General features: G+C 38.2%; 1 protein-coding gene across 2 annotated transcripts in view; it reads right to left on the bottom strand.

Annotated features, from left to right (window-relative positions):
• Positions 1 to 13,387, bottom strand: part of GRM1 (glutamate metabotropic receptor 1) — a gene marked incomplete at both ends in the record, with an annotated part of 196,134 nt that overhangs the window by 148,333 nt on the left and 34,414 nt on the right. For both annotated transcript variants that reach the window (XM_082480687.1, XM_082480688.1), the window contains one exon: positions 10,871 to 11,120. In XM_082480687.1, the coding sequence (XP_082336813.1) occupies positions 10,871 to 11,120 (250 nt within the window). The remainder of the gene's footprint in view (positions 1 to 10,870; positions 11,121 to 13,387) is intronic.

Raw genomic sequence — 13,387 nt, 5'->3', positions numbered from 1 at the left:
GCAATAGTGATGCAAAGTCCCATCAAGAGCAGTTGAAAACAATAAAAGTGCCAGTCATACATAGCTGCATAGCTACTTTTTGTGGTTATCTTTTTTTTTTACTGCTATTGCATATCCAGAAACATAAAGAGGATACATCCCTCCTAAAGTGTTAGGTTTCTTTAATTATGTCTTTGGGTGAGACTTCCAAAAAAGGGTGTAGAGAGCTGATCTGCCTAACATAATAGGAGCAAACAGATAACGCAGAAGGGTTGTGAAATTAACCTGCTCCTCAAGTATCTCCATGATATGAGTAGGATTTTCAAGAGTATGCTTTGCTTAATTCCATTTCTGATTAAGAAAATGCTAAAACTCCTCCTGACTTCACAGAAAGAAAATTATTTCAACAGTGCAGACTTTTTACTACAAAAAATAGGAGGCCCATAATGATGGCAGGTGCTGAAGAGTTCAGTATGTTAATTGGAAGGAAAGTCTTGAGACTTGGGTAAATGGGGATAGGAAGACCAAGGAAGGATGGATGAAAATGCAAGGAACAAGACACACATGCAAGGAACAATTAAAGAATGCAAATAATACACAAAATAAGGAGGCAGATAAAAGTATATATTCAGAGATTTATTAGAGGAAGAATAGAGAAAATTTAGAGATTTCCCATTAGAAACAGCAACTTACAATTATTCAACCTGCTGTGAGAAATCAGCAGAAACCATAAATGGAGTCACATTCAGGTTGTCATCCCTGGATACAGAAGTGCTTAAATTTGACCTATTATGCAGCTTTCCTAATCCTCATGTTAACATGCAAGAGCTGACATTCAACCTCTTCTTAGCAATGCTTTCTTTGGATGGAAACCAAAGAATTCAGTTTTATTCTGTAAAGCAGAAAAATAATACATTCCATTTCTACTAACAGTAGTTCTTTCTAACTCTGACTTGTATTACACACCTCTAGTGTTTGAGTAAAAGCGGGCCAGGAGGAAAAAACTTGCTCCCCATAGAACAAATAAATACAGCCAAACTATCAGCATGGAAAATAACTGTATGAGCCCTAGGTACCAAAGCTTACCCACAAATAGCTTATAGTGAATAATGTATAAGGTTTAAAGTCAGTTAAAATAAGTGCGAGGTCAGTTATCAAGCAGCACAGAATTTGCAAAGCTTTGAAACAAAATTCTTTTTTTGATTCTTCCTCTCTGAGGTACAAATAACTGAATTAAGATGCAGATAGTAATGACTGAAGTGAAGTGTGTGCAAGAGCTGGCCAGTTCTTCAATCTTTCACTCCTACATCAAAATAAACCGGTGGTGGTGGTGAAGAGACAATAATAGCATGACAGAGCCAGCTTTGACTTTCTGAAATGAGTTCTTGACATCATGTCAGGTCCTAAAGCACTGGTATGCCTCAGAAGTGGAAAGGATTTGTCTTGGTTGAAAATTTCAACAGAAAACCAAAGGACTACCACCATAGGCTAATTGCCTTTAATTTCAACTTTAGAAACATTATGTATTTGGCTGTCAGATTACAACCTTTTCATGACCTAAAACTTCCACATTGTACGCTCATACAGATGCTTCAGGGCTAGCATCTTTTCAGATGAATTCAGCTCCTCAGACTGCTAAGTGCTGGATGCATTTTCCAGCCTTGGAAAGGTACCATGGGTTCTCTAGCAAGGCCATTAGGTCGAGGGCATTTATGAAAGGCAAAAAATGAATGAAAATCAGGTAGTATATGGAAATATGTGGTCATTCCCCGCAACATTGTACCCTGCTCTGGTCAATGAGCCAAAGGCTTTAACAAGCAGTAAACTGCTGCGCTTAAAACACAGCCAGCTGATTATTCATGGGAGCTCTAAAGCTTTTCAGTCACTGTTTTCCAGGATTCAGTGGAAAGGTGTTTAAATTGCAACCCAGATTATTTTTTCCCTGATGTGCTTCTCCCTGACAAAACATGTGTTGTTTTTATGAACACAGCTCAGGCAATTATGTTTACCTTCAGCCAATACCTTACCTCCAGTGGCAACATTTTCTAGTGAACCAAGGACTGGATGATTAATTTGCTGTTTAGAATTAAGAAATTACACCTGAAAAAAATACGGGTCTTTATATTTTGAGGGAAGGTTTCGCTCATGTTTTACTAGAACTGCATTAAGTTACATTTCTACTTGAGGACTGAAAAGCACCAGAAGTAAACTGCAGAAATTGCAAAGTTCACATTATTAGAGTCTTATTTTAACTGTTGTCTGTAGAAATAAAACTGCTTAGCTTCCTAACAATTCATAAAAATTCCCAGCCTCACACAGACATGCCTGAAAAACACCTGTCCCTAAGTAAATTATGCAAAGATCCTTGAAGTAACATCATTCAATATGATTCATTCACACAAAAGTACAGCATAGTCTTCCAGGTGGGCAGCAACTGTCCAGCTACTGGTTTCTACAGAGGCATGTTAAAACATATACAGCCAAATAAATAATCCGTCAACAACACATAGCCCTATGTAATAACTGAATGATTCTCATGTCCATATAAATTCGTAGACAACAAGCAGAGATTGAACTGTTCCACTTTTTCAGGTTTGGAAGACTTCGCAGCAAATTTAAAGGCCAATAATTTCTACCAAGATCGTTCCTTCTTTGCATTTGATTGGACGTTACTAGCTTAGATAACTCTCCCCACAGAATCCATGCCAAGACAATTTGGAAAAGCTGAACCAAGTCTTAGTTTTCCCTTGCTAAGCAAGAAGCATAAACTGCCTTATAAACACAGAATTTTTTACTGGAAAACCAGAGATAAACGGTTTTTGTCCCCACAAGTTTTACCATCATGAGGTTTAAGCTTCACATCTATTAGTACACTTCAGGATACTTGGATCCATGCTTTTGTCTCCTCTCCTATTCCAGTGACTTAAGCAAATGAAAGATAACATTACTTTGACTCAATAATCAATTACACTACATATTCAGAAACAGGAATATCCCATTCCCTTTTCTCACCTCAATACAATCAACTTTTATGAAAGAGGTATGTTCATAACTACCATTAAAAAAGTGTACATTGCCTTCAAACAGGTTTTCATATGTCCTATTTGTTAAATCAACAGCCTTTCATACCCTTAAAAAAGCTATGAAAGGATTTACTTTCTTAAAATATCTTAACTAATATATTTGTATTTTAGTAACCAATACTGCTTACACTTTAGTCTTACAGGTGTATTCAGGTTTTGCTGAAGTGTTGTGTTTATTTTTGTAATGTTTATATTAACATTTCATACAAAAACTTCTGTTTTTCTGAATAACAGCCTGGATATTTTCATTCAAACTCCTGTGTAGAAATCAAAGAATTGTCCCAGAACAAAAGCTACATCTAATCTAAATATTATCTTCTGTGAATTATTTCTTACCACAGATGGTTTGCAAGCACTCAAGTACAGTTTAAACATACCATTTCACATCTGGGTGGCCTACAAACTTAAATCCCTACAAACGAACCTTTCAGAAAGTCTTTGGATCCATAGGCAAGTATTCCTAAGGACAGACAATTCTAAAGATCATATGGGAAAATTAACACAGAAAGAAGATTGTGATGAAGGGTTTGGGCTTTTTCTGTGTCTTCAAGATATTGGAGACCTTGTATTTCATGTCTGTCAGTATGGGATCTCGCTTGGACAAACCAAGGCAGGAATTTACATGGACTGCTGGAACATGGTCTCGTACCTGTTTCCTCAAAAGCGGATTCACATTATCAAGCACCATATTGGAAATTCTATGTTGAAGACTTCTGTGAAGAACTAGTGATAACACGGAGAGGCCATGGCTGAAATTTACTCTTTTCTACTTATTTTCATTATACAAAGCAGAAACCATCTCATTTTGAGTTACAAAAAAAGAAAAAAAAAAGGTTTTTTATAAAATTGAGTCACATTTACAAAAGCACCAATATCTCACCTACGACTTTTTAAAATGTCACCCTCGTTTAAAATATTAAGTGTATCCACAGAAATGTCTAAGGGTTAATCCATGCTTTTGAAGCTAATCTTGGATGCCTATATGAGAGAGATTATAGGCTTGATTATATCCAAAGCCTAGTTTAGTTCATATCACATAGAAGGGAGAAGGAAGTGGGAAAAAAACCCAATAGGTACATTTCTTGTATTTTCTTGTCTCTGAATAAGTGAACACCATCCCTGTTGTTAATATCAGCACAGAAGTGCTCTCTAAAATCCCAGCTAAGTAAACCTTAACCTTAGATCTAATTCATCACCACTATCAACAAGCAACAGCCATTGGTACGCTTTAAACTCAAATCAAATGCAATTCTGCTGTATATATGCATATTTAATTGGCACTTGACATGTAATCCCATTTTAACATGGATTGATGATGTTTTAGGTTAGAGAGTAAACAAAACATGCTTGTTCATAGTCTTCTTGTATCATGTAATGCTGTTTCCATCCACACTGATTATAAATTCTCATCATAGTTACTAGACTGCAACTACAAATCAAACCATGAATGAATAAGGAATACAAATTTGTAAAGACTGACATGTTCTGAGGTTCCAGACTTGAAAATTAACAATGGATCCTATTACCAACCTTGATAACGTTCAGGGAATGGGCTGATGTTGCCAGGTGGGACTATCTTCATTGGCAATATTTTGCTCTACTGCCAGCTACAGTTAGACTTTGAGAGTATTTGAACATTGAGCATGAATGATTTTGGCATTTCAAGGAATCTACCTGAATTTTAATCCAGCATTTTGAATTCAAACCCAGCTAAACATCTGATTACATCTAAACATTTATTTAAATACAGAGTTTTCCACTAAGTTGGAGTGTCAACAGCAACAGACTCGTTCTGAGTCTCTTTGGCCATGGAAGCACCAGACAGATAAAACAGTCGTCTTCCTGCTGTAAACAGCATGAAAAGTAAACCTTTTGCTGCTTAAATTACTATCTTCCTATTTTTCAACATGCCACTTGTGTTATCTTTACTTTAGGCTTTTGGACCACTATGAGTTTTCTCACTCAGACTACTCGCCCAGAAAACAGCACGTGGTGTGCTAGTGGTTTGGGTTTTAACATATCCATTTGGCAATGCTGGATTACTACCAGTTTTCTTAATGCAACATTTCCACTCAGAGCAAGTTGGTGTAAAATTCTATCATGAGCAACAGTGTGATATCTACTATTTTTGCCAGATTCACAAGGCCCAAACCTATCCATAATCTAAGTTAGCACAAGGCAGGTTTTTTTCCCTGATTGACAACATACTGTTGGCTCTTACTGATTTCTTTGTAATCTTTTATGTACTTAAAAATAGCTAATCATAGTTTTTGGAAACAGAGTTAAATACATTTGCCCTGCAAAGCACTTTAGCTTCTTTGGGAGAATGTGGTCATTTCTCATCATTGATTTTTCATAAGCATGGGGCAGCCCCTGTCATAATTTAAGACACTGTGCATTGGAGACAGAGTACAGCATCTTTTTTTCAGCTAGTCTAACTGAAAAGAACAGGAAGACCCTTAGATGGTCACCTTTATGAAAAACATCCCAATCCAGCAGCAGAATATTCTCTGTTACTCTGTAGGTAATGCCTAAGCTACTGGCACCATCAGCTCGTCTGGGAGGAATAGGCAGGCAGCCTTTTTGGTCAAATATGGAAGGTGATATTTGTGATACTTTCTGTTATTTATGATACTTGAATTGGCAGAACTTAATGAAAAAGAAAAAGAAATGCCTGTCATCATGCTGTTCGCAGTGCAATCTCTGTCATCTCTGGCAGGTTAGCCTCGCTCAGCGGCCAAATGGCCACCCAGCTGCTTACCAACTCCCCCCTGCCCAACAGGACAGGGGTATAAAATAGGATGAAAAATCTCGTGGGTCAAAATAAAGACAGTGAGATTGTTTAATAGTTACCATCACAGGCAAAAGAGACTCAGCTTGGGGCCAAGTAATTCTGTTTGTTGCCAATTAAAATAGAGATGGATAGCGAGAAGACATAAATTAAAACACTACCTTTCTCAGCAGTGGACTACTTCCCTTCGTAATTTACAAGATCATCCCTGAGAAGATACCTTGCCTTCACACTCAACAGGAGCCACCTCCAGAAGCTGTGGATTGTTGCCTCTTTTCTGTTTTTTTGTCTGTTCCCTGATCCCTAGCATGGTATCCCAGCTTCTGGGCTTCCTTACTTTCAGATTCCTGTCAGCCTCAGTATCCCAGCATCTGAGCAACCAGGCAGCAATCCATTCACCTGGCTGGCAGACACAATCTTTCTGTGCATCTCGAAGTTCACTCAGGGACCAGGTGACTTCTGTCACCTCCTTCTCCTGTTTCCTTGCCAAAGGACCAGCTGCCTGATCAGACTCTTCCTCCTCCCTTATTAATTGGTGGTATGGACCTGTGAATTTCTGTTTCAGTTTTTCTTTTTGACTACTGGCGTGATTACTGTAGATAGGGTTTAGGTCCCTGTCTTAACCATGCTGTCCTCAGATGTAGAGGCCCTCCTTCCTCTGCTCTGATGGAGCTGAACAGAGGCTCAGTAGTCACAGTGCTAGGAACTAATAGGTCTCATTCAGGTAGGCAAGGCACTCTTCCATCAAGTGGTGCACCAATTCAATGGGATTACATGCCCGTTCAGGCATAAAAAAAACCCAGGCTTTGGAAGGGGATAACAGCCCTAGGCACCTGCCAAAATCCTCCCCCACAACCTGCCACCCAGGGACTGATCATGTCAGGGTACATTCCTCTGTCACCTCACCAACAAGTTGGTTACTCTTACACCTGGATGAAATAAGGTTCCACATATCCAACAATGTCAGATAATAGGACCAAACAGCTTACATTGACTATGCCTTGTCAATGCTTTAGAAAGTGTGAAGTTAAATGCCAAACATAGTTATTAATATTGGCTTGTGAAGAGAGAGCAGTCAGGAAAAATTGCATAGCGTTACGTGTCCTGAAAGCTTTGTCATCTTATACTAAAAGGGCTTTATTACATAAAGAAGAGCTGACTTGCCTTCCATCATGCACTAGGTTTACAGAAGAGAATCCAACTGTATCTTCACTGCCAACTGTCCAAAATTTCAGCAGAGGTCACCCTGCCAACACTTAAAATTCATAGTTCTACAACAGCTCATAGAGTGTTATTCATGGAGACCATACAACATTGGAAAGCCTACGGAAATAAAGCAGCACATAATCTATTACCAAGTGTTATATTGAAAAACAGCATGTGCGCTAATACATCCCTTCCTTCCTAAAGTTCCTTATGTGTTTACAAAACCCATTTTGTGTAGGAGTTTAAAAGATTGTAAAGTTGCAAAAGAGCACTTTCATTTCCAACTATTTATCTAACATCTCTTCTCCAATGATCTCAAAGTAACTCCTAAAATTGAGGATCTCGTTTTTGTCTTTCATTTGCTTTGCATTACCCACACAAATTCTGGCAAGTCAGTTACATGCCTTTTCTTGATGCACTATCCCATGAGATATACAGGAGATGATTGATCCATCTAGCACGATTCTAACAAAACCTAATTGATGCTTATGAAGTAACATAAAACCCAGTGGCCTGAATAAACATGATTAGACATATGATGTTGAGTATCTTTCCACATAGTCTCTTCACATCAAAACCTATTTCTGCTAAAAGAGCTATCACCTGAGTTCCTGTAAGAGTACAGTTTATTTTCTTAGTGTAATTTTTGCCTTTGGTTACTCCAATACCATTCCAATCATTGTTTTTATACAAAGCCATTATCAATTTTTGCCTTCTCCTTTCCCTTTCTAAAGCTTTATCAACCTTAATTTCATAGTTTAATAAATTTTCTCACTGAACTCTCCACTACATTTGGACACTATATCGATTTCGGAACATCTGCCCTTCTCCCTCAGGCAGGATTGTAACCTCTTCTGTCCTGTTTTAGTCTCAGCTTCCCTCCAGATTCAGAAATAGGAATTTCCTTTCTTCTCACTAATACAACAGACTCCCACTTCTAGTAGCAAAGGAGACTGAACTTCTAGTTAGATCCCCAATCTGAATTTGAGAACAATTGGTTAGATATGGTACAAATAGGGTCCTAACTCCATACCTGAGAAGGGTGATCCCATCCCAGAAAAGTCCCCCGTATCTGACAACCTAGTCCTGGCTCAATGTAACCCCCTAGAATTCCAAATGTATCATTCCAAGATTAAACTGAAGTCAAATTTAGTTCCCAGCTCTCTTTCTGATACCTTAAATTTAGTTAAGCTAAGCTGTGCCTGTCTGCTTTGATCAATAGCAGTATTGAAGACAGAGCAGGAAGAGAGCTATTTAGCCAGGTGTCCCTTTGTAAAGGCTCTTTACAGTGAGTCAGAGCAGAGTATGGGCTTTATACAGTGAGGCTGATAATAAACCTGTGGGTAAATTAAAAGCTTTGTTTAGCTCATTATTGCAAAAAAATCTTGATTTCACATTCACTCCCACTTCCCTCAATTAAAATAATGTTCTTAAAAGGCTTTTGGTTTTTTGCTTAGCTGGGTACTTGAATAAAAAAGACTAAACAACATGTCAGAGCAAAGTTAATGCATGCCTCAGTTCCTGTTTGTATATAGATGACCAAATTCATAGCACTGCAGTTTTGCTGCAACTTACTTGTGAATAAGTTTGCTAGATTTGCCATTTTTTAAAATCACTCAATTACGACAATTCAAAGAAAATGTCTTTTCTTTTAGTTCTGCAAGCACATATAAAACATGTGCAAGCCCTATAATATTTTTTATTTCCACCAGCTGTTGGGCACAATCCAGACTATGCAAAGCAATAGCCAGTCTTATATAATTGGATCAGCCCACCGAGCCCTAAAAAGGACTCTCCCATATTCAATTACCAGCATAAAAGAAGAGTAAGTGAAAAGCTATCTGAAAAACACATTGTGATTTCCAAAGGAATTCCATTATTAGCATTTAATAGGGGAAAATTTCTGAAAAAAAGCTCAGAGCAACACTGTTGGGCAGATTCTGAGACAAACAATTGAACTAAATAGAGTAGTATAATGCTTGATAAAGGCTTTTAGTCAAAATTTCAAGCTGGAAGGTTCTATACATCCATGGAATAGGGGATCAAGAAAATGCCTAATAGGAAACTAAGGTTTGCACCACCAAAGTACCTAGTTTTGGTGTTTAATGTAGGGGACACTGATTTTCTTTGGCTCTCTGTATGGCCAGCATTGAGAGGGAGCACCGAAGTCAGGTGAACAATGAGACACCATTATAGAGGGACAGCAGTACATGAAGAAAGCATAGCATGGCATAAACCTGCAAGGCATTTACAAAATGACCAGGGATGCTGTCACTGAGACTTAAGTGTGTTTTTTCAGTGAAGAGAAGAAACTAACTATAATAAAATTAAACATGTTAGTCCTGAAACATTCTATTATTCATTTAAAATTATGCGTATTGAATGGTGCAGTTGAAAAGTATATGCACAAATCTAGAACATAATACCATTTTCAGTACCGCCTTATTCTTTGTTTCATATTAATGTTGATGGTTTTCAAAACATGCTATATCTTATCTACACACACTCCTAGAGATACAGTTTCTGCTCCAAGTAGATTGCAACCAAAGACTGCAACAAAAATAAACGATGAAGGGAGTGCCATTGATTGCTTTCAGATGATTACTTAGGCCAGATAAGCTATCTGACTCCTAGAAGTCATAATTGTGGGTTTTAAGGAGTGATAAAGTCAGGAAAAAATCAATATCATAGCACACGGCTAAAGGAGAGCATCCCAGTCGTGACAATGACAGACAAAGACTTTAGGGAAAGAAAGAGACAACAAGAATTCTGATAGATCAGAATGACAACAGAGTAAAAAGGCAACAGAAGCTAAGTAGGTATGGAGACAACTGTCAAAGGCTTTGAAGGAATGACGTTTAAATAATAGATAAGAAAAAACAAAGAGAAAACAGAAGGATTAAAAAAGACATTATCAATCTAACAGAGAAGACAGAAAATGCCAGTCCTCATCATTTGAACAAGATTCATCAAAACGGAAAATCAGACATAAAGACATTGCAAAAATCAAGGTGAAAGTCAAAGAAGCCTCAAAATAAGAACTATCACAAAAATGGAAACGTGGACAGATTACGTGTGATAATACTAAAATGACCATTTTTCAGTGAATAGCTACAAAGATAAACTGTAGAAGAAAAGAGCAAACATTCTCATTTTGATAAAGAAAGTCTTTGCCTATCCAATACAAATGCCTGCACCATTACTCCGGTAATATAAAAAGCACATATACATACTGACTTGGCCATCAGCAAGTTTGATGTATTAAAAAACAAATAAGTCTGGGTAATATCAGTGCCCTGGCTTCCAACAGCAAAGATCAGAACAAAGCTTACAACTGAGAATACCAGGTTGTAATCATAAGGCTGGAAAAAAGTTCAAGTAAATCAAAAGCATTCAATATTTCGGAGTTTCAAATTATCAGGATAAATCCTTAATGATACACATAAAATTGTCACATGTCACACTTCCAGATCACATTCTGAAACCAGAATTCTTCACTCCCTTCTTTATTCTAAAATCTGTGTATGAAACATTCCCCTAGAGTGTGCAAAAGCACAAAAACACTAACGTCATATATCCTTATAAAACAGTAATTAACATTCACTTCAGCAAAAGTTAGCACCACAATGGCATACATCTTCATATCCCCTTCCTGAGATAGGGTCTACTGTCTTGCCACTTGTTTTCATTCATTAGACAAGTACATATGGAAATTACCGGAAGCCTGAGTTGCACAGTTTTGAAATGAAAGGACTGCCTGCAGTATGAGAGGGAGAGGACAGGTAGAGAAAAATCACACTCAGAGCCTTACCTTCCAATTAGCAGGAACTCCCCAAGCACTCCCAGGCGCCTCATGGCAATGAGGATCCCCCTCACTGTCATTCCCTCGCAGAAGCAAACCACCACTCTAGCCTTGGGTAATCTTTCTCGCAGCTTGCGGAGCAGGCGATCAAAGCTCTTTTCTCCAGCGTTGCTGTAGATCTTGTCAGAGTGAGCAATGCAGAGACCCTCTTGGGCAGCCAGCTCTTTGAAGGCTTCCATTCCACTTTCCCCATAATTTCCTGTTTTTTAAAAAAAAAGTTGACATTATAACATGCATTTAACAAATTAAGAGGCAGCTGTGATGGGAAAGGGATAGTTTTCCTCAAAAAAAAAAAAATCAATTTACATTAGCAGAAAGAGCAAGGGAGGTCCACCAAAGTGAACATGCTCAGAGTGCAGTGGAGCAACAAGATATCCACATATTAGTAGGTCTTAACTGACCTGGAGACTGCAAGTTTCTTTTCTTACATTGATTTACCAGTGGATATTAAAGGCAAACAAGGGATGGATATGTAGAAAAGGGGACGAGGACAGATCAGACAGCAAGGATAAAGTTTTATTAACATTTCTATGGCAAAAATCACAGTTCTGCTAGTCCAGAAAAACAGTCACAGTAAAGAGAAAAAAGGATTTCATTCCAAGCCGTTCTGTACCACATGCAGTTCCAACTCATAAAAGTGAATGAAAGATGGATGTAAACTTAAAATATACTGATCTGGCAGCATTTTGAAAGCGACCTAATGCTAATCTGACTGACCGATAACTGTAAAAGTTAAAATTTAGGCTTGATGTTTCTCCTGGAATAGGGAAATTTCTGTCTGTAAGAACTTTGGAAATATCTCTTCCTAATATAAAAATATTTTAACTTGGTAGTCGAGACAATATCAAAGCTGATTCTCAAATTCCCTTCGTTTTCTATTTATACATTTCGGAAGCCAAATCAACAGCTTTACAAAACTCAGACTGCCTTCAGCTATGGAGATAGACAAAGAAAACTTGAGATTTCACCTATTTTATGCCTGCCATGAGCACAGGATTTATGATGAACATCAATCAGGCAAGAGGAGCGGATGGATTACAAAAAATTGTCTATTAACAGTAACAAGAAATGGTTCAAAACGAGAAGCATGAATTTTAAACTATCCAGATTCCTAATGTTTGCTTAATTTATTGAGGAAGTAACATCAGATACGTTGATCACTTCTAGACCCAGACCTTTTCAAGACAGGGGTGACTGAAGAGGTCCATTTTCCCCCCTTGCAGTGATATTTTGAAATAGCAAATTGCAATGAGGAAGACTTCTGAATCAACTTAACTTCTTCTACAAAGAAAAATAACAAAAAAAATTTTTAAAAAATCACATCAAGTCAAAAGGTGTAGCCACCAGAGAGAAAATTCAGCAAGAGATAGTTCAGGCATTGTGGCATTCTTTATAAATCCAACAAAAACACGTGCATCTTTCCAGAAACGTGGATTGTTTGCCACAGATCAGACACACTATGACAGTCGTAGTCACACTAGGGTGCAGCCTGCCAGGTCTAGTGTCAAACATAAAACTCAAGTCCCACAGCCTTTTGCACTGCGCTGCCCTAGTTTCTCACAAATTTACAGTGCAGCAGAATGGCCTCTTTTTGAATCTGTGACTCGACACCATACACAGCTAGCAGGTCAGTCTGCTTTTTTTGTCTGTGAGCCAGACATATGCCAGAGCAGGAGTGATGCCGTAGCCCTGCATGGCTGTGCGGAAGAGAGAAGAGAGGAAGAGCTGTGGGAACACACCACCAAACAGCCCCCACTGTGGGCTCAGCACTGTGGCCCCATCCCATGACCCTGCACTCGAGTAAGTGATATGGCCTCATACAGGGCTTGTCATAAACTGAGAAGGACACAGGTAGAGACATTTCCATATATTTATAGGCCATAACCTGCAGTCACCAAGGGATTTACCCCAGGACCTGAGGTCAGGCAGTTTGAGCTGTACTGCTTCAGACTGAAGCAGGACAGCCTCATTGCTGACTTGCCATTAGCAAGCACCCTATGCTTTGGAAGGAAATTAGGATATATTTCCCAATTCCATGAGGAACCTTCTGCAAAACAGACTCGTTTGAAACCAGTAGGACTATTCTTAAAGTCTTACCTAAGGCAACCCAGGATACTAAACTGAATCTTCTTAGATGTTTAGGCAATGCATATTAGAAAATAAACGTAGTGGGCTGCTACCTAAATATTAAGCTAGGACGGGATTTTCTCATACTCCAGTGCAGCATAAACTCTGCTGCATAATTCAATTTAATGATTCCAACAAATGAAAAATTAAATCCATTTAGAATGTTTTTTTCCAGTTTTAATTTTGATGGAATAACAGTTACCTCAGTCACAGCAGCCTGCCAAAATACAGGCTGCAGTCAGATTGTTGCCTATAAATCCGATGAGGGTGATAAGGAGCCCAGAAGGGAAAAAGCTAATTAAGATCAAGAACAACACTGACACAGGATCAAATAGGCAT

This window comes from Vanellus vanellus, assembly GCF_965231255.1.
Source record: "Vanellus vanellus genome assembly, chromosome: 3".
Taxonomy (NCBI): Eukaryota; Metazoa; Chordata; class Aves; order Charadriiformes; family Charadriidae; genus Vanellus; species Vanellus vanellus.
The sequence above is the reverse complement of the archived record's forward strand: the minus strand, read 5'-3'. Positions and strand labels throughout refer to the sequence as shown.